General features: G+C 41.5%; 1 protein-coding gene and 1 non-coding gene across 2 annotated transcripts in view; one reads left to right on the top strand and one right to left on the bottom strand.

The window, feature by feature from the left end:
- Nucleotides 1-22,563, top strand: part of adgrv1 (adhesion G protein-coupled receptor V1) — a 133,586-nt gene extending 111,023 nt beyond the window's left edge. Inside the window, exons 86-88 of the mRNA XM_088336404.1 lie at nt 3,989-4,174; nt 12,243-12,420; nt 22,213-22,563. Of these exons, the coding sequence (XP_088192530.1) occupies nt 3,989-4,174; nt 12,243-12,420; nt 22,213-22,331 (483 nt within the window). The 3' untranslated portion in view covers nt 22,332-22,563. The remainder of the gene's footprint in view (nt 1-3,988; nt 4,175-12,242; nt 12,421-22,212) is intronic.
- trnai-aau (transfer RNA isoleucine (anticodon AAU)) lies at nt 19,932-20,005 on the bottom strand. The gene has a single exon. It is a non-coding gene; the product is annotated as a tRNA-Ile (tRNA).
- Nucleotides 22,564-22,888: the final 325 nt, after the last annotated feature.

Raw genomic sequence — 22,888 nt, 5'->3', positions numbered from 1 at the left:
GTCGGAAGCGAGTCATGAGCCAGGAAAGGAGAGTAAAAGTGGTTGGGGACAAAAAGAGGTCCAGGGACGGGAGAGTAGACGTGGTCAGGATCAAAAACGGGTCGAAGCCAGGGGACAGACGGGAGCAAGAAACAGGTGGGAGTCAGGTTCGAAAAAGGCCTGCCAAGTGTTAATCGAGGTTCGCAGACAGACTGACAAAAGAGGACAGATAGGAGTGGGTTTAAATAGGGACAGGGAGCCAATCAGAGTCCGAGGGAGTTGCGCCAAGGGAGCGGGCACAGGTGATTCCCATCGGAAATCATGACAATATATATTTTATTTCGTTGATTATTTGTATTTATTTACGTCATGATTTTTTTTCTCTTACTTTACTAGAAAAAAAAGTTTTAAATATAAAGGGGAGGTCTTAGATTTTTCCACTTCAATCTAGTGCATCACAATGGGAATTTTTCATTATGAAGGGTTCAGATTTCACATATCTGTTCTTATTCTTTTTGAATTTTTTTCTTTCTTAATAAAATAAGGAAAGGTGTGCTCAAAGAGAGACTTTCATCTAATTAGCTGCCTTTGAGAATCCCAGGAGGAAAAAGCCGTACTAATGGTTGCGACATTAGGAATTGTTCTTCACAGTATTGTGGAAGTATTTAATATTCCATCCAGTAATCATTCCTCATCCGCGTCATCCAGTTGTTTGCACGTCCCCCCTTTGTTTATATTTGGTTCCTAGCACCTTGCATCTCTCATTTGTTCTGTTTGGCCTTCACCAAGCGTGCTTGTTCTCTCCATGCAACGGGGCACACTTACGTAACGGTCCCGGTCCCGTCGGCAGCATATGCCGCTAATGATCTGCGCTTAAGCGCTTGTGTTGCCTTTATGACTGCCTAGTGTTCATGCTGGACGAAATCCAGATGATGGTTTCAGCCGGAGGTTGCATGGAGAATGCAAAAAGGATTTTAAATTATTTTTGTTTATGTTTTAAAAAGACTCCAGAAGTCTAAAGAAAACATTTAAATTAAGATTCAAACAAATGGGCATAAGTGTGAGGTGTGTAGTTTGAGGTATCCTCAAAAAGTTTAAAAATAATAATTTTCTCTATTAAGAATGTGCTAATAATGGCCAACTGAGTTCAGAGAGCCTTTATAAAAAATCAGTGTGCCTATCTGCTTTTGTCCTTCTTTTATCATCTGTGTTTTGGCTACAACACACATTAAGCTGAAGGAAAGGGGGATGGGGCGATTGGGGGGCGATGCTTGGGGGGGGGCAGAGTGGTATCACGCGCATGGTGGCAGTTTTCTTTCATTCCAGGAAGAAAATTGGGAAAGTATCCAAAAGAATTGTTTCAAATACAGTCCAAATACCAACCCAAACTCCCCATGTAAAAAAGATAAATACTTAATCTGGAAAAAGCTATCTGGTCTAGCAGAAAATATTGCAGTTTTTTCCTGAAAAAAAAATATATATATTTTTTTTCTTGGTCATTTTTGAGTGAATGAAATAAACAATCGAAACAATAAATTGAATACTTAAACTATACAATCATACAACTGCAGATTTTTCTGATTGCACCAAAAATAATTCTCAAAATAATTTTGCAGAATTATCACGTAACGAATCTTTTTAAGGGGATTTTCATTTATTTATTTAACAATAATCTCCCCCTAAATTTTTTTTTTTAAAACAACAAAACTGGGGGGGTATTTCGTGATTACTGATGTGACTCAGTTGTGCCCGCTCATTTGGCGCCAACTGCCGCGGGTTCTGATTGGCTCCCTGTCACTATTTGAACCCATTCCTGTCAGTCCCCTGTTGTCAGTCCGTCTGCGAACCTCAGTGTATACTAGGCAAGCTTTTTTCGACCCTGACTGCCACCTGTCCCGTTTTTACTCTCGTCTGTCTCCGGCTACGACCTGTTTTGATCCTGACCACGTCTGCTCTCCCGTCTTGGCTTACGACCTATTTTTGTCCACAACTACATCTACTCTCCCGTTCTGGCTTACGACTTGTTTCCGACCCCGACCACGCCTTGCTCTCCTAATCCCGGCTACCGACCAGTTTTTCCGTCCATCGCTCGCTACGTAAGATCCACTTCCGTGTTCGTATCACAATCCGATTGTGAGAGCGACTTGCTTACCGCGTCCAATCAATCGATCATGGGCGCAGCCCTTCCTCTTTCCTTCAATAAAACTTGTGGTACACGTCACACGATTGGGTCCTGTTTCTGTTCTTGTCCTGACAGGGAAGGGTTATCTGAATGGCAAATAATTTTGCAGATTTTTCATTTTTATACTCAGCATAATTCTTAAAAGAAATAATTCAGTTTATCACATACATTTATTTATTTTATTTTTTTTCCTTTTTGGTTGCTTTATTTAAAAACATATGTTTACCATAATAAGTTATTTTATCAGTAATTATTTTATTTTAACAGATTTTTTCACGTTTTTGGGGGGATGGAGTTTTACAATAAGAAACTCATAATTAGAAGAATACAAAATTGCCAATACATTCCTGCAACTTTGAGGGGGCAAACTATCTCTAAATGTCTCAAAAGTAGTAGTTTTTATGGTATTTGTGATTCCTTGAGTTTAGTACTTATAGTGACATATCTCTAAAATAAAATGAGTAGAATAGAATAGAAGTATTGTCATTGTAACATGTGAAATGCACAACATTTTGAAAAAGTGCCATCCTGTTTGTGCAATAATATTAGCAAGATAAAATAACACAGTTTGAAATAAGTAAATGCTAATAGTATAAAAGTAAGTCATGTTAAACAAGAACAAAAATGAAACTGGATCATCCCTCGTCATCACTGCACTTTCATGTCCAAGCGTGGTATCCAGTGTTTCAGCTTTGAGGGTGATTATTGCATAAGGGTGGAAGCTGTTTTTTAATCTACTAGTTCTATACTTAATGGTCCTAAATCTTCCACCTGAGGGCAGGTAGGTGGGTACCACAAAGTGGTATCAAACATCTCCATTTCTAAATCAGAACAAATTGAGAAACATGCACGGTCTAGACCCCTTCAAGCATCTCACTAATGTCTGCAGCCAAAGCGGTCACTCCCGTGCCGGGTGTCGCGAAATACAAGATGGCCTCGTGGTATTTAACGCCCTCGTGTTTTGGCCTAATTCACATCCTGGCACCGTTTGACCAGCCGCACACCAAAAAAATTACTAGGGCGCCAATGATGTCACGACCGGACCATGAAGTCATTCTTCGTGTGCACGGCTTTTTTTTTGTCCTGTGATTATTTTATGACGGCATTAGAGCGGACCCTTGTCATTACGCGGTGCACTTTGCAAAGTCTCGCTACTGATTTGCATCGTACACTGTGTTCTGCATTCTGATTGGCTAATGAATACCTCTTCTTCTGTACATGTCGTTAATTATATAGTGGTTTGTTATTGTACACAACTGTAATTATTTGTGGTGGGTGGGAGGGTCATTTTTACAGTAATTTTACTTGTTAAACAAATGATTGAGCCTTTTGAAAGTGTTCGACTTGACTTAACAGAAAATATAAAAGAGGTCTGGTTGACAGCTTCCTGAGCTCAACGTCATTCACAAGCTATAGAAAATTAATGTTTTTTTAAGCCTAGATTTAAACAGTTCCACTCGGTTGCAGATCGAATCTCTGAGGGCAGAGCATTCCACAGCACCAGGGCCCAAATATAGAACGCTCCCGAACCTGCAGATTTCTTCTTGGCTCTTGGGATTAATGGTAGACTAGCGTTTTCCGGGCTAAGGGTCCATACATAGAGAGGAATTAAATCTAAAATATATAAGGGGGCTACATTATAATAATTGTAAATATAATACAGATTTCTACTTTACTGATTTTGCCTGTCACAGTTTATTTTTGTAACCTAACCCCCTCGATAAACAAAGGTTCATTATAATGTGACAGAAGCAAACAACCAAAAAGTGTGGTGTTATATATTAAACAAACTAACAACTTTATGTTTCCATCTGGCTGGCTTTGCAGGGACTTTACGTGTTCGTGGTGTACTTTGTCATGCACAACCAGTTGTGTTGGCCTGCTAAAGCTACTTACAACGTAGAAATGAGCGGCCAAGACAGTCCCGACTCCGCCTTTCAGGGAGGGGGACCCACCACTGCCGGAGCTGACATCAACAAATCAACACAAAACCTCATCAGCGCCATAGAAGAGGTAATAACACCAATCCGGGTCGTGGCATATTTTTTGAAACCTCCAATTTTGAATAGCTGTTCTGTAAAAAATGATGAAAATAATAATCCAACTGTCCATTTTATATATGGCTATGCTGTGCTTTGAGTTCACGAACAACTAGCATGATTTTCTTCTTACCTTGATTTTTGGTTTTGAAAATATGGTATCACTTATGTCTGTTGTCTTTTTATATATATATACAACATGCAAATGTGCCTTTATACCACATGTGTCAAACTCCCGGCCCGGGGGCCACGTCCGGGCCGCCGTGTAATCATATCCGGCACGCAAGACCATTTTAAATTATTGTTGTTATTAATTGCCCGTCAATATGAACAACGCCGTCTCATCCCTGGACATCATATTCTGACGTTTTAGTCACTGTACCTATTCCATTATATATGACGTATACTATACTACATACCAGGGATCGGGAACCTATGACTCGCGAGCCAGATATGGCTCTTTCTATAAGTACCAATGGCTCAGAGACAAATTTAATTGCACGCAAATTTTCTCCATCTCGTTCAAAACTTGAACCATTGATCCTGTTCAGATACACGCAAAGCCAAACCAAAGCTTAGTCACGAAGCAGTACTTTTCAGAATATATAGGGCACATTTTCACTACAATTTACAGTCAAAGTGTCACACAAAAAAATACTTGTTTTGCCTGTACAACGCTAAAGAATCCTTTATATAAAAGCTCACTATATAATCTGTGTTTAGTGTTCATAAACGTTTTGATGAATCCACAGAACAAATTGTAACTACGCCAAAACACCGGAAGAGAACTTAAAGTTATTTGATTGGGGGAGTGGGAGGGATGGGTGGGGCTATGCAAAAAGTGCAAGCACTCCCTCCCATCTGTCGCCCTAGTCCGTCTGCGCCAAAGGTAAGCACATCAGGCTCCCTGTTCTCAGAATGTTGTGACGTTTTTACAAAATAATTTGTGTAGAATTTTCAAATTTCTACTTTTGACAGGAGATACATTAAGGAAAGCAAAATCTTTTTAAATGTTTTTTTTAAATATATACATTGACATAGGAGCAAAGGAATTTGAATGTTATTTTAATGTTAAGTTGTTTAAGTTCTAAGTTGTATAATTTAACAAGACATTTTTTTTACAGCAAAATAATAAATACTGTATAAGTGATTTAAGGTTTAAATTTACCATTCTTGTCTATTTTTTTTCATATTTATGTTCGAAAAACATTCCGTTTAAGTGTGTTCAATAAATGTTTATCCTGGTTGACCCGCGACCTTAAGTGTGTTTTGAATTTTGGCCCCTTGTGCAATTGAGTTTGACATCCCTGCTTTATACAAAGCATTTTGACATAAAGTTTAACTTTCAACAAAAATGTGGCTACATCTCCACCGTACGACTCCAATTTGTATATAAATCAAGGACTCCGTGTATTAAGTGGCTCTCCCTTCTTGACAACAAAAATGCGACTTTTATTCCAGTTTTTGTTTTGTTTTTTGTTTGTTGTATTTTTTTTACCCACTAACTTATTGTCGACTTATACTTCGTCGCAATTTGTAGTATTAAAGATATGGTATGTCAGTCATTTATGTGTAATACGACTAAATTTGTATGACTCTTATCTAAAGTATTTTAACGGAAAATTCAACTTTGGCAAAGATTCAGGCTACATCCCCCTTGTACGACTGGAATTTGTATATAAAACAAGAATTCCTTATAATAGTCTTTGGTTAACACAAAAAATGGGACTTATGCTCCAGTGCAACTTATGAAGGTTTTTTACTACTCATACGCATATAATCGACTTATACTCCGTTGCGATTTATAGTTTTGAAAATACATTATGCTTTAGATTAATGGATGATGTAATTGTAACCTGTGCAGTTGTTTGAGACATTTTGTGATTAAGGGCTACACAAATAAATGTAACTTGACTTGACTTTAAGTCTGTTATTATATATAGTGTAAAAATGAGTAACTATCTATCTATCTACCCTGGTCATTTCCCTCGAGAGGGATGACCGACAGCAAGACAAACACATACAAAAACAAAGAAAATAAAAAAGGGAAAAAGTAGCAAAAAAACCCACACCAAAATTTTAGTACCATGGCCAACCCAAATGCCCAAACACCCAAACAAGTTAGACACCTCGGCACCCAAGCCGGTCATGCTTTCGTCCCTCCAGATGAAACGGGACACAAGAAAGCTGCCATGTCAGTTGGGTCAAGGTGACACAACACACTCATTTAGCATTTACAATTCAACAGCAGGGCCCGACAGCTTTGACTGGTTTACCCCTGCCGCATCATACAGGTGCCCTGCCCATGATTCAAAACGCGTCCAAACAACCCACTATCATTTTACAGCACCTCTCCATTCATTCCCATCACCAACAAGAGCTCTAGCTTCCACTATATTTAGAACTCTTTCCTGCAGTGCCCTCATAACACCATCCATCCACGTCAATCGCGGCCTTCCTCTTGGTCTCCTTTAATTTACTGTACTTCTGCTCCGTAGAGCCTCTGCAACATTCGCTCCTCATTCATCCTCTCCATCTGTCCAAAGCAACCGAGTACTCTCTTATCCACACGCTTGCTCAGTTCCACTACTACACCAGTTCTGTCTTTCACAATTTCATTTCTCAATCTATCCAATCTTGTCACTCCTAACATACTCCTCAAACACTTCATCTCAAAATCATTTAATTTCCTTCTCAAATCTGCATTCAGGCTCCAAGTCTCTGCACCATACAACACAGTCGGCACAATCACACTCTCATACAGTCCCCTCTTAACATCCATACTCATACTCTTGTTGCTCATCACTCTCCTCAGAGCACCAAAAAACTTGCTTCCCTGATTCACTCTGTGCAATACCTCGCACTCCATTCCACCAACTGCAGCCACATCACATCCCAAGTACCTAAAGCTTTCAACTTCACAATGAAGAACTACCTCTCCTTATCTTGATTACACCTTTTTTTAAAGTATCTCATCTCATCAGCCGTACAGCTTATCCTCATTAGGGTCGCGGGGGGGCTGGAGCCTATCCCAGCCATCTCCGGGCAGTGGGCAGGGGACACCCTGAACTGGTTGCCAGTCAATCGCAGGGCACACAGGGACAGACAACTCATTCGCTCATTCACACCTATGGACAATTTGGACCGGCCAATTCACCTGAAATGCATGTTTTTGGAACGTGGGAGGAAACCGGAGTGCCCGGAGGAAACCCACGCAAGCACGGGGAGAACATACAAACTCCGCACAGGAAGTCTGGAGCTGGATTTGAACCCACGACAGGTTCCCATGACATTAACTGTGCCGCACAAGCGCTAACCACTGCTCCGCCGTGCTGCCTTTTTTTAAAGTATACGAAGAAATTTCGTTCCCTGAAGTCAAATAGTTGTTTAGAGGACAGGATTAGACAGACGCAACTTAAGGTGTGGTAACGTGGAAGAGGTCAAAATAGTTTCAAGACTTCATGAAAAGATGAGTATTCTTGGAAATGCAGAAGTGAGAGAGCCGAAACCTAACCACTAGATAATTAGTGATTCCGATGACAAATAAAAAGGCATTTTATCTCATTTACTCACGATGCAGGAAACAAATGTTGGAGAATGGCGGTAACAGAAAGTCATCCTGAAAGATAGAAATAAATGCAAAAAAGCATGAGGAGGGAAACAACCTTTCGCTGTATCTGATGATGAATCAGACTTAGCACTTATTATCATCTTTTAGGATGACTCTCTTCTCTCCATCCTATATTATTTGTCTCTGGCACCATCAGTAATACTAGTGTGATACTGTGATAAAATTTAAAGCCTTTTCTCATGTCATCTGTTTTCCTGTGGAAAGAATGGTCAAGTTTCTGCGCATTCGCCCCTGTGACCCGGGTTCGATTCCCGTCGCATACAATGTTTTGGGATTCTGGTCAGTGATGTTTTCGGATTGATCAATGGTTGCAAAAATACGGTAGTATTCCTAAAACCTCGTCTAGTAACGTACATCAATAAATAGTTTATGCATTTTTAATTTTATCCACCAGTATTTTGTAGTATATATAAAGTGTACTGAGTCATAAGGTGCACTTTCAAATTCCTAGCCAATTTGGGATATTTAGGTACGTCTTCTAGTCCGGAAAAGGTAATTACATTCTTCAAAATTCAAAGTTGATGAATCGGCAACTAAATGTTCACAACATAAAAAGGACAACATTTGCAGACTTTAGTGTCTGCCCTAGTAAGACTAGCCTCTTTTGTCTTGACTTTTATAAGCCGGTTGTTGAACCCCCTAAAACCCTGGTAAACTCCTGTTCACCCCGTGAACTCACTCTGACCTTGTTCTTAACCCTTCGGGGTGCTTAAACGGCGTGTACTCTGATTGACCCCAAGGCAGCACACAAACATGACTGAAGGATGATCGGAGCGGGACCGACCCGACCTCACCTTGTTTTATATCATATTCTCTCAAATGTCGAATCAAACAGGTTAGGCAAAGTTAAAGATAAGTCAGGGGTCTGCAAGCTGCGACCTGCGGGCTACAGTAGGAAGCTGATACTGGAAAAGCCTGGTATCAGCACTGGCACATCACTACTCTTAGTCATTGTAAATTAATTGTATATACATTTTATTTCCTACGTACACTTACAAAAATACTCCAAAAAACTACTAAAATACTACAGCTGAAATATCACAGAGATAGTACAAAAATACAACTACAATAATATAACAAAAATACTAAAGAAATACTTCAAAAAATAATAAAGGAAATACTACAAGTATAATACAGAAATAGTCAAAAAGAAATACTACCACGGAAATACTTCCAAAATGCTTCTACATAAATACTACAAAAATACCACTACAGAAAAACTATAATACAAAAATACGACTGCAAAAGTATGATGACATACATGTTACAACAGTAATACAGTAAAAATACTACTACAGAAATAATTCTACAGAAATACTACAAAAATACAACAACACAAATATTACAAAAATGCTGCTTTGGAAATATTACAAATTACTGTTGCTAAGATAATACAGAAATAAAAGTACAATATTACTTAAAAATACTACATATAAATGTCACGAGACGTGGTGGCGTGGAAGGGGACCGGACCAGAACGGAGGCAGGAGGCATGAAGGGAGAACTCAAATGCGTTGACGATCCATAGGTTTTATTTAATAAAATAAAAGTCGCCCAATACTCCGGGGCAAAACAGAACAATACAGAGTTCCTCCGGCACGAACTCAACAGGACAAGGCATAACAGACTAAAACAGGACAAGGCATAACAGAACGGGATTGTGAATAATGAGTAATGAACCAGCCCCCGCCAAACCCAAAATCCAGCCTTAAATAGCAGAACAGCAATCAGCTGATCTGCTTCAGCTTGAGTTCGGGGGCGTGGCATACTGGTCGTCATGGCGACCGTGACAGAGCCCCCCTCTTAAGGGACAGCTCCCGAGGTCCCAAAAAAGAAAAAATTACTACCTCGCGCCCCGGAATGTTGACGATCGCGATTGGGGCAACCCTGCTCCCTCCTCCGAACACGCAGGAACGGGGAGAGGCAGGCGCCATCTGCGTCGGGCGGATCGGAATCGGCGCTCGGCAGGGGGGGGGTCTGGTGGCCAACTGGACAGGGGATGACAGACAGGCAAAATCAGGACAGGCCGATGCAGAAGAGTCGCACTCAGGACAGGCCGATGCAGAAGAGTCGCACTCAGGACAGGCCGATGCAGAAGAGTCGCACTCAGGACAGGCCGATGCAGAAGAGTCGCACTCAGGTCAGGCCGATGCAGAAGAGTCGCCCTCAGGTCAGGCCGATGCAGAAGAGTCGCCCTCAGGTCAGGCCGATGCAGAAGAGTCGCCCTCAGGTCAGGCCGATGCAGAAGAGTCGCCCTCAGGTCAGGCCGATGCAGAAGAGTCGCCCTCAGGTCAGGCCGATGCAGAAGAGTCGCCCTCAGGTCAGGCCGATGCAGAAGAGTCGCCCTCAGGTCAGGCCGATGCAGAAGAGTCGCCCTCAGGTCAGGCCGATGCAGAAGAGTCGCCCTCAGGTCAGGCCGATGCAGAAAAGTCGCCCTCAGGTCAGGCCGATGCAGAAGAGTCGCCCTCAGGTCAGGCCGATGCAGAAGAGTCGCCCTCAGGTCAGGCCGATGCAGAAGAGTCGCCCTCAGGTCAGGCCGATGCAGAAGAGTCAGACTCAGGGGGGGATCAGATTCAGAAGAGTCAGACTCAGGGGGGGATCAGATTCAGAAGAGTCAGACTCAGGGGGGGATCAGATTCAGAAGAGTCAGACTCAGGGGGGGATCAGATTCAGAAGAGTCAGACTCAGGGGGGGATCAGATTCAGAAGAGTCAGACTCAGGGGGGGATCAGATTCAGAAGAGTCAGACTCAGGGGGGAACAGATTCAGAAGAGTCAGACTCAGGGGGGAACAGATTCAGAAGAGTCAGACTCAGGGGGGAACAGATTCAGAAGAGTCAGACTCAAGGGGGGATCAGATTCAGAAGAGTCAGACTCAAGGGGGGATCAGATTCAGAAGAGTCAGACTCAAGGGGGGATCAGATTCAGAAGAGTCAGACTCAAGGGGGGATCAGATTCAGAAGAGTCAGACTCAAGGGGGGATCAGATTCAGAAGAGTCAGACTCAAGGGGGGATCAGATTCAGAACAGACAAGACAGGACAGGAAAGACTGAACAAAATCAGTACAGGGAGACTCAATGCAGGCATGGGAGTCGAACAGGCAGGCATGGGAGTCGAACAGGCAGGCATGGGAGTCGAACAGGCAGGCATGGGAGTCGAACAGGCAGGCATGGGAGTCGAACAGGCAGGCATGGGAGTCGAACAGGCAGGCATGGGAGTCGAACAGGCAGGCTTGGGAGTCGAACAGGCAGGCTTGGGAGTCGAACAGGCAGGCTTGGGAGTCGAACAGGCAGGCTTGGGAGTCGAACAGGCAGGCTTGGGAGTCGAACAGGCAGGCTTGGGAGTCGGAGTCGGACTTGCACGCAGGGGAGAGGGAATAGCAGGCAATCGGCACGGGAGTCGGGCAGGCAGGCGTCAATTCTTCCTGGGACCCCATTCGAGGCACAGCAAGGGCCACGACGGGCGGGGCCGTGGTTCGAACGGGCAGGGAAGGCCAACTCAGTAGGCGCCTGCCAAACTGCGCACTCCAGCTCTCCCCAAGTCGCGCTGGGATCGTTCGCTGAGTTCAATTGTTGGCGGGTTCATTCTGTCACGAGACGTGGTGGCGTGGAAGGGGACCGGACCAGAACGGAGGCAGGAGGCATGAAGGGAGAACTCAAATGCGTTGACGATCCATAGGTTTTATTTAATAAAATAAAAGTCGCCCAATACTCCGGGGCAAAACAGAACAATACAGAGTTCCTCCGGCACGAACTCAACAGGACAAGGCATAACAGACTAAAACAGGACAAGGCATAACAGAACGGGATTGTGAATAATGAGTAATGAACCAGCCCCCGCCAAACCCAAAATCCAGCCTTAAATAGCAGAACAGCAATCAGCTGATCTGCTTCAGCTTGAGTTCGGGGGCGTGGCATACTGGTCGTCATGGCGACCGTGACAATAAATAGAATCAGACTGCAGAAACACTTCGAAAATAATAATAAATACAACTACAGTAATACTAAAAAAATACTACTTTGGAAATACTACTTTGGAAAAACAACAGAATACTACAAGAAATAAAACTACAGTGATACCACACAAATACTACAAAAATCTGACTGCAGACATAGTACATACTCAGAAAGATACAACTGTAATGATATCACAAAATTAAATATCAATTGAAGTGCTTTAAACATGGACCTAATATATTATTTTGCTTGAATTGTGTTTCAAAACCAATTTGATGAAACTAATCTGTTAAAAAAAATATAAAAAATATACATAACATGTAGATGTCTGCATGTATATTTATTCATAGATAAAAAATATGGATGGGTCTACATTTCTAAACCCAACGCGGCCCCCGACTCCAAATAGTTGTCCACCCCTGCGAGAAGTGATGACGGAAAGGTGACTTTTGTGCAGGTGTCGGCAGACTGGGAGCGAGCTTCGCTGAGGCCCGGTCTTCAGCCCATCGCCGCTTTCAAGAGCAGCACGATGACGGCAACGTACATTGGAGAGGGCGGCTTCGACAACATCAACCTGGTCACAGGAGACGAGGAGTCCCAAGAGTTTGACGACCTCATATTTGCCTTAAAAACTGGTAAGGACCACATGATGTTTCTGTCATGTTTTTACTGTATCACAGATTGCACATTGCCTGACTACATTTTCATAGCCCGGCCCAAGGGCGGCCTTGGAGATGTTTGTATGTTTTCTAAAATGAAAATAACGATAGTAATAACTACAATTTTAACATAACGACAACATTTATAATAACAAGAAGGAGCGGAAATTCACTGTTTAGTCATCTGGAACCTTTAGATCTCCTTATAACATCACACGTAAAATACATTCTTTCATTTTCTTAACCACTTATCCAAACGAGGGTTGCGGGAGTGCTTTGCCCATCCCAGCTATGTTTTAAAAATGTCGGAGGAAAACGCACAGTGAGCACATGCAAACTAGGGCTGCACGATTTGGGAAAAATTCCATATCGTGATTCTTGTATTGCAATTTCAATGCGATTTTCATTTTTAGAAGAAAAGTGCGTTTTCTGTGTTAGTTTTCTTTTTTGTGAGAAAATAATCATAGTGAGATGAAAACTTTCTCATTGCCGACTCAGAATATACAACTAACAAAATAACAACCATAGATACATCTATCTCTTTTCTGCACCGCTTTTCCTCACTAGATTCAAAAATTAAAACAGAATTGCAAAGTAAGGAAGCGATTTAGAGAGCAACTGGCTAGCTGCACGCAAGCATCAAATATCCTCGAAATCAGCCAGGTTTCTGCAATGAAGAAAATTCAAGATTCACGATTGTAGCAGTTTCCTATGAGTTGAAACTCAGGGTTAATGGATCTAATGCTGGTGAAATACAGGCTCAGCAGGGGTGGCTTAAGCGAGTTGTTATCCTTGTCGTAGCACTAGGCCTGGCCTGAAACCTTGCTATTGGTTTCTCTCTAGACACCGCCTTAGTCTCCTATCGGACCCAATAACAATCCACAAAGCACCCGCTGGTGATCATCCTTCACTTTATCTTCAGCGCTCGGGAATCCTTGCTTTCAATGCAACAGTAGCACAGTTCCACTGGCAACTGCGCCCGCCCGTGCGAACCAACATTTTTGAAGCACAGTGCTACTTTTTTTGTTACTGATTAGCGCAAAGGGCTAACATTTTTATATCTATTCTTAAAGTAATTATTAAGGGTAGTTTTATGTCGTTTATGTTATTACCAGGGTAGATTTATTAGAGGTTAAACTACGCTCAATCAATACACTAAACATCATGTCAGTAAGGAATCAAAATTCCTAGAAAATCACAATGACCCATTATATACTTGGAACCTTCTTCGTGCCAATGGGCAACACGTGGGAGACCCCAAGTCCACACCAATCCTTCTTGTGAGGTAAGGCGAGAATTGTAAAGCTGGCTTTCATTCGTGGGCAAGTTTGTTTAGTTTTTACGGCCGCATATTTTCATTTTGGTGCTTCCAAAAAACAGATGTAAATATTCATGAAGGTTTAAGTTATGCTTTTAGTCCATATTGAGGTGTGTGTGAATCGTTTCCTTAATAAAATGTGTTCAAGAATTGCCCTCATGACTCAAACGTAAAGCATGTTGAGTGACACGATGATGATGTATCACGGCGTTTATAGGTCAACGAACAGCTAAGTGCTTGAGCAAATTACAGGAGACGACATGCAAATTTGCTCAGTACGGTTTCAATATTTAACCCTAGAATGCAAACCAGCATTACAGGACCACATGAAAGTAGAGATATTTTTGTGACAGCAAAGATGGAATTCCATGTATGTTTAGCTTGCTTAAATGACAGCATATCAACTTTTGTTTTGCTCGTATGCGAAGCTCGAAACCAGTTTGTTCACTGCGAAAGAACACGACCTGGCAACCAGTTGCTCAAGGGCGGGCGGCGTTCCTTCTGTTTTTGGCAGCCAAGTACTTGGATGTAATGTTCTGATACATCTTGAGTTAGTACAAAAGTACACTAGGGCTCTTTTACTTTCAACAAATGTGATGTTAGGACAGGGTTAGGATAACTTAAAGTCTAAAATCTAATACCTTGTCACTACATAAGGAAAAAACAGGGCAGTCTTATCTCATTTTTCTCATTTGCGTTAATGAAAGAATATACAGACATGCATACATCTTTATGTACAAGTTATATTTCATTTTATATTTGTTTAGAAATAGATTAATTTCATCAAATTGGTTTTGAAACATTCATAATAAAAGCAAAATAATATTTTAGGTCAATTTTCATAATATCCATCCATCCATCCATCCATCCATTATCTTTACCGCTTATCCTCAGTAGGGTCGCGGCGGTGTTGGAGCCCATCCCAGCGGTCTTCGGGCAGTGGGCAGGGGATACCCTAAACTGGTTGCCAGCCAATCGCAGGGTACACAGGGACAGACAATTCTCTCGCTCATTCACACCTAGGGACAATTTGGACCGGCCAATCCACCTGACATGCATGTTTTTGGAATGTGGGAGGAAAGCGGAGTGCCCGGAGGAAACCCACGCAAGCACGGGGAGTACATGCAAACTCCACACAGGAGGTTCGATCTCATGACCTCAGAACTGAGCCGAACACGCGCTAACCACTGTGCTGCCGTGCGGCCCATAATATCCATTGAAAAACTCAAAATGCTAAAGAACTAGCTCAGAAAAGCAAATCATGAAGGAAATTTGATAAATATATTGATAAATAAGATAAATACATGATATAAAAACTAGCAAGTGTAGAAAAAATGGAGCCATCCATTTCAATGTTATCATTGAGCACAGCACACATTAATGCTACATGAAAAATATATACTTTTGATTGTAATCCTGTTTAACGCAGTTAATGGGAACAAGAAACCCCCATGATGTGCAAAAATCTACCAAGTTTCCCCCCCTTCCTCAATTTTTAACATGTGCTCTGCTGCTCACAGAAATAGCAGACCACGGATAATGGATTGCGTCTCCACGTGTGCTGTTCGTTTTAGCGTAGGAATAACAGGAAAAAATTGCCCAAATCTGCTCCCTCTGCCCCCACTCTCAGCAATAGTCGACTTGGGATAATCGATCACTGCATTCGTTTTAGGCAAGCCACAATGGCACGCTTCAGTGGTCTGAATACAAAACAATGTCCCCTTGCTTGTCACAATTGTCAAAGGGGGAATAATGGATTACGGCCACAACTGTGCATATCATTTCAGGCATGCCTCCCGAAAAAGTGCTTTCTGCCGGTTGCTGCTCACAGCAATACGGGACTAGGTCAAATGGACCACGAACGCACAGTGTAGTTTATTTTAGGCAGAAATACAGTACAACGGAAACAAAGAGCTGCCAGGACGGATAAAAATGCGCTCTGCCTCCCCCCGTTTGCACCAATATGTAATCGAGGATAATAGATCCCGGCAGTATGAGTGCTGTTCACTTTTTTGTGTATAGTTGGTTGGTTTCAAGTCAAGTCAAGTCAAGTCATTTTTATTTGTATAGCCCTAAATCACGAAGAGTCTCAAAGGGCTTCACAGATTGTTACACTATATTACACAAACTATTTTCAACCGACAAGAGGAGTAGGTTATTCGTATGCAATGGAGTAGAAGTGAGTTTTAAGTTTAGATTTAAACATTTCCACTGAGGTTGCAGATCGAATCTCAGGGGGAAGAGCATTCCACAGCACCGGTGCCCGGATGGAGAACGCTCTCGAACCAGCAGAAGACTTCTTTGCTCTCGGGATCATCAGAAGACCAGCACTCTCAGATCGTAGGCTTCGGCCCGGGACATAGTGGCAGATCAGATCTGAAAGATAAGAGGGAGCAAGTCCATGTATGATTTTGTACAATACTAAGAGAACTTTGAAGTCACATCTTTGGCTAACTGGGAGCCAATGCAGGTTAGCCAAAATCGGTGTTATGTGATCGTACTTTTTTGTCCTGGTTAAGAGCCTCGCTGCGGCATTTTGTACTAGCTGAAGAGACTTGATTCTGGACTTCGGGAGACCGGAAAGTAGTGCATTGCAGTAATCGAGACGGGAGGTAACAAATGCATGAATTAATGTTTCCGCATCAGACTGAGACAGTATTGAACGGATTTTAGCAATGTTGCGAAGATGGAAGAAGGCAGTTCTAGTAATTTGTTTTACATGCATCTCAAAGGATAGTTCAGGGTCAAATATGACACCTAAATTTTTAACTGAGTCACTCTGTGTGATGTGACATTTGTCAATGTTCACAGCAGTTTTTGAGAATAAGTCCCGGCATTTAGAAGGACCAATGACTAACATTTCAGTCTTTTCAGAGTTAAGACGCAAGAAGTTGAGTGACATCCACTCTTTTATCTCAGTGAGACAGGCCTCCAAATTTCCACAGTTTAGTGTGGAAGATTCCTCCAACGGAAGATATAGTTGAGTGTCGTCTGCATAGCAATGGAAGCTGATGTTGTACTTGCGAATAATATCACCTAACGGAAGCATGTAAATGTTGAAAAGTAGGGGGCCGAGCACTGAACCCTGCGGAACACCGCAGGTAACATTAAAGGGCTCAGATGTCGTTTCACCATATTTAACACAGTGTGTCCTATCTGAGAGGTAGGATTTGAACCACGAGAGGACAGCTCCTGAGAGACCAATCCATTTTTCCAACCGTTCTAGTAGGATATTGTGGCGCACTGTGTCAAAAGCAGCACTAAGATCCAGCAGCGGATGGTTTAATCCTTTAACCACTAGGGTTGTAGGGACACCGTTTCCTGTGGTGTGTCTTCAGCAAGTACAGCCTGGTGGCACCCTTCCCTCCTCAGGCCAACAAATGTTTCCTACCGGTCTCGAACCGGGGACTCAGGCGAATGTGCTATCCACTATAGAAAAGCAAAAAGAGCAGCCAGCCCTGAAAATCAGGAATAATAGATTGCAAAATGTTCTTCAACCGGCTTTATCTGCAAGGCGCAAAGTAGCAAGGGATTAAATGTGCAATTTTGTTGCATATATTGATAATAATTTATTCCATAATTCCCCTGGGATTATATGAAGTGATTATTTAAATCAATCATGGTTTAAAACCAAACGGAGAGGCTACAAATTTGCACGCCACCCTCCCCTTACAACTTTCAACCTCGGACCACTGCCACGTCACATTGAACTTTTCACCCACTCCAAGGCTGACAAAACCGAGCAGTCAGCTGGAAAAAGAATGGTCTAATCCCGGTGACATAAGTGGGCGAGGTTCCCGTAATGAGACTCATCACACACTTAATTTGTCCGTCAACCATTAAACGCGTTCGTCTCGGCGCCGTGATAACCAAGGCTGATCATTAACGTGATGCTGTAAAAAAAAAAATATTTTTGTCTCGTGGTGTGAGATCGTCACTCATATTTCTCCAGTATTGTTTTTGAGGGCTATCAGTTCCATACAAATCCAAATAAAGCGAAATTGCGCCAAGTAGGAACAAATTTTTATTTTGTGTAGCAAAAACTCACAATGCCCAATTGAGTTTAAAGAGCCTTTATGCTTTATCTTACATTCTGTCTATCTGGTTGTTTATTTTTTTTTGTCAGGCCTTTACGGGTGCAACAAACCCCTAAAAAGATGAACAAAGAAGAGTTTTTTCGAGCGTGTCCAAGAAACAAACGCAAAACATGTGTTACTCTGCTGCAATCGCCTACAGCCATGATTGCAGGCTCAAGTTTTCAAATGACACACCCCACCTTTAATTTCTATAGTACTGTTCCATTTTATGTTATGCACCAACGGCGAAAAATTCTCAGTTTTATCCATCCGTATATAGTGTAAGTCCATGCTTCTGGCAAGCCACGTACAAGCAAAACTTTTAAACAAACATGACGCAAGATTGGTGCATTTTTTTGGTACTTTGTTGACTTTTGTGAGTGACAAGAATTAAGTAACCTTTTGATTTTGTCAGAAGTTAGATACGGAAACAACATCCATTTTTTTATTGACGTAACTTGTGCTTGTCCCCTCTATATAAGGGTTATTCGATTATCACGAGTCTTGAAAACAATTTATTTGTATTCCTCTAATCAGCAACTAGGAAACAGAAGCTAGTTTTCTGATTAGTTTCAGTGTAAAGGCACTTGTTAAGATACTTCATAAAAGTACGTATTTATCCTTTATTCAAATTTTGTAAGAGGTAAGAGTTTGAAGAACAACTAAACTTGTAAGTAGAACAGAGTGATATGTTGGTGTGCATACGAAAAAGGTAATACATTTACTATGAGCTCTCTTGTTACTATTCCTGGCCTACACACAGATATGGTTGACCCTCTAAAGGTTATTGGCCCCTACGGGATCTGAACCTGCGACCTTGGCATTATTAGCACTATGCTCTAACCAAACGATATCGGTCAGTGTCACCATATGAGAAACTTCACTTTGTTATACCCCAGCACGAGCATTTCAACAGTTAGGGGTAAAAATAACTAGTACTGTATGTAAAGCATCTTTAGGATATATGTGGGTAAAAACAAATAGCTTGCGAAAGATCAGATCACATCAAAGAATATTTTTAGTTAGTGGAAGAGCATTTTCTAAGCATATTAGATTTTTCATTTTTTCAGACAATGTATGAGAGTGTTTTAATCACATATTTCTAGTATTATTTGTACTGATGAGGACATTTAGTCTGCATGAGGCTTTCAGCTGTATAGATAAAATATAGTGTTTAGTATAGTGTTTTTGTCATGTAAATGAAAATATTTCAATTGTCAACAGGTCATTGGGTAAATGTGAGTATTTTAGTGCTATGTGTATTAGTGTCTTAAACGTTTTTGTGAACATTTCAGTAATAGGGCTAAAATGTATGCGGAAGCGTTTGTTTAGTGTGTAAATTTTCTTTTTCAGAATATTTCAATATTTTGTCACACAAAGTAAACTAGGAGTTTGGAACCTGTGGCTCACGAGCTCGATATGATATGGCTCGCAGATAAAATGCTGCTTGTGCAAATGTACTCCGTAGTGTTAATTCTGACGAGCTCAATGTTGAGTTTGGTCCTATGATTTTTCATAAAAAATATGTCATTGTTATTATAATTCATGTATTTTTGCCTTGTATGTTTTTTCTGAAAGGATTTGTACCACTAAGAGCCACTAAATATTACACACTGTCCCATTAATATGTTAAAGATAAATGTTATTAGAAATTAAAAAGGAAATAAATTCATCAGAAATAAAAGTAATTACACAGGAGATATAAACGACTGCAGAAAACGCATACTGCATTGTGGCTGACTAGAAAAAAGAATCAATTTTATTCAGTTCAATTGCCTGCTTTACAGTTATTTAACTTTTAACTGTGAACAGTGAACACAAGCTGTTCCGCCCATGGCTTTTCTTGGGTAGTTCTTGCCACTAGAAACCAAAAAAACAAAACAAAAACAAAAATGTGGCCACAAGTCGTTTTGATTATGTTAGCAAGAGATGTACCAGAACAATAAGAGTGTTTGGGTATGCCTGCAAGAGTGTTTCAAAGGTGCTTTTTTAAAAAATGGTCTGTGTGTTTTTCTTTTTTTTTAATCGCACAGTACATGTATTTACAGGGAATACTGTTACTCATATAACTTTGGCTGACCCTAAAAGGTCACTGGCCCGTACGGGGATCGAACCCGCGACCTTGGCGTTATTAGCACCACGCTCTAACCAACTGAGCTAACCGGCCACTGCTTGTGAAAAGACTCCGCCTGCTCATCAAAGACAGGCTGGTCACCATAGACTTCTCAGTGATAAAGTTGCAACAATCTGTGAGAGTATTTTATCAGTGTGTGAATATTCTCGGTTGGTCATTTCATTGTGCCATTAAAGCCACATTCCAAGGTTTGAATCCCCATTCCTCTTAGTGTTAGCGTGACTGTGATCAGTAATAATAGACTCTGTAGTACTGTTGAAACACTATCCTCTCCTCTTGCATGAGTCAGTGCAGTCTCACATGTTCATGCAAAGACTGGGTAGCTCAGTTGGTTAGAGTAGAGTGTCAGTAATACAAGATTGTAGGTTCAATATCTGTATGGTCAATCATACGTTTTTAGAAACAAAACCAGGCCTTCAGGAAACATAAGCCTGACGATTGTGGTCTGCTTTGACCCTTTCTGATTGAGCTTTAAGTATTTGTTTCATTGCTGTTTACCACAGTTGGTTATAGTGTGGTGCTAAAATCGCCATGGTTCCATACCCGTACAGGCCATCTTGATTGAAAGAATCAGCCGTGACTGAGATCAGTAAATAATGAGACTCAGTATTAAATACCCATAATGTGGTACTCTCATTAAAAAAATAGAACATATTCACACAAAATCAGTAACAGCACCGTACATCTTGCTGGCATACCCAAACACTGTCATTGTTTTCTTGGACACATGCTAACATTACTAAAATTCCTTTCGAAAATTTCATGAACAGTAATTAAATGTTCTCACACTTAAAATGGTTAAACAATCAAACACAAAAATCAATGTACTGATTTTTTCAAAGCCACTAAAAATGCTCTTGTTGCACCCTATTGAAACACTCTCATAGACTAGATAAGTGATCAAGAACCTTTTTGACCCAAAGAGCCATAAAAGCAAAAATATTTTGAGGTTTTTCTTTTTGGGAGAGAGAGAGCCACTCCATAAATTTTAAAACCAAATTCAACAAAATCGCCTAACCCCCTCTACAGACAAAAGCTAATTCTTCAGCACATTTTATTTCACTGTGTGTCATTTGATGATTCGATCAAATCTATGAAAAAATAATAATGCCATAGCCTGTGTACCATGTGAACATAAATATACCACTTAAAATTTGTCCCCCTCCCGCAGTTACTTAAGGGTGTTGATGCTCATTTTGACTGCAATTTCTGTCCTAAATGGTTTCAAAACAAGGTGCGAGCAAAGTTATTTTGTGAAAATGTCACAAAATACTGCAAGCAAGGATACTAACGTATTTACCTATAGTGCAGACGGTGCTGGGCACAATATTTTTGCACTCTTCTGATTTTCCTCAGAGTCCAATGAAATCCATCCATCCATTATCTGCACCGCTTATCCTCAGTAGGGTCGCGGGGGTGCTGGAGCCAGCTATTTTCGGGCAGTGAGCAGGGACACCCTGAACTGGTTGCCAGCCAGTCGCAGGGCACACAGGGACTGACAACTCACTTGCTCATTCACACCTAGGGACAATTTGGACCGGCCAATTAACCTGACATGCATGTATTTGGAATGTGGGAGGAAACCGGAGTGCCCAGAGGAAAACCACCCCGGCACGGGGAGAACATGCAAACTCCACACGGGGAGGAGTAGCTGGACTTGAACATAGAACTACCAATGTAATAACTAATTTTTTTCTCTTGTTGGTGATAAAAAGGAGTGGAGAGGTGTTGTAAAAGGATAGTGGGATTGTGGACGCCTTCTTATGGATGGGCTGGGCACCCGTATGATGCGGCAGGGGTAAACCAGTGAAAGCTGTCGGGTCCTGCTGTTGAACAAAAGAGTGTGTTGTGTCACCCTGACCCGAGTGACATGGCCGCTTTCTGGTGTCCCATTTCATCTGGAGGGACGAAAGCGTGACCAACTTAGGTGCCTAACTTGTTTGGGTGTTTGGGCAATTGGGTTGGCCATAGTCCAAAATATTTTGCGTGTGTTTTTTTTCTATTTTTTTTTCCCTTTTATTTTCTTTGTTATTATATGTGTTTGTCTTGCTATCGGTCACCCCTCTTGAGGGCTATGACCAAGGTAGATAGATAGATTTGTTTTAGTGGCCACGAGCCTATCACAGTTGCGCACACAGCCAGTCACACAAAGCATTCCCTAACTTTCCCCTCGTTGTAGCATTTGCTGTTTGCTGTCTGCTTCAGACAATCAATCAATGACAATAAAATAATTGTTTCAGGAAGCGGTCTCAACGTGAGCGACAGCGAGTCCATCCCAGGGAGCCACGACGGAGGCAGCGTCAGCAGCTCCCAAATCGTGGAACTCCGAAGGATCCCCATTGCCGACACGCACCTCTAAAGGCCCCCCGTCCCCAACTGGGAACACATCTTTATACCACCGCGACACATAAGTATTTGCACTAAATGGTTTTGTTTTTAGGAATAGAAGGTTTTCACGTAGAGCTTTTATACGGATGTTTGTATTTGAATGTACTAATCGAACAAATGAAACTTGACAGAGGATATTTTGTACCTATTATCTTAGCGGTTGTCTAATATTTTTAATAAATATGATTTCGACATTTTTAAAATGTTGCTTTTATTGTTCAACATTTTCCGGAATTGGAAGTCAAATTGCCAAATTGTTTTTTTTTTAATGTTTTGTTACCTTAAAAAGTTTTAGGAATATGAAACATATAATAAAACTTGAATCCCTTCTCTATTGCTGTTAGTGTGGCAATATGTGCGATCTGCCGCCCCCGCTCACGGCAATACTCCACAGGGGATACTGGATAGCGGCCGCACAGGTGCTATTCATTACAGGAAGCTTAAACGAGGAGAAAAAGAGCTACCACGCGTGACACAAATTTGCTCTCTCCGCCCCCACTCTCAGCAATAGGGATATTGGATCTCAGC

The sequence above is a fragment of the Urocampus carinirostris genome, chromosome 5, assembly GCF_059441175.1.
Source record: "Urocampus carinirostris isolate Australia breed hairy pipefish chromosome 5, RoL_Ucar_1.0, whole genome shotgun sequence".
NCBI lineage: Eukaryota > Metazoa > Chordata > Actinopteri > Syngnathiformes > Syngnathidae > Urocampus > Urocampus carinirostris.
This window is presented reverse-complemented; position numbering and strand designations above follow the sequence as displayed.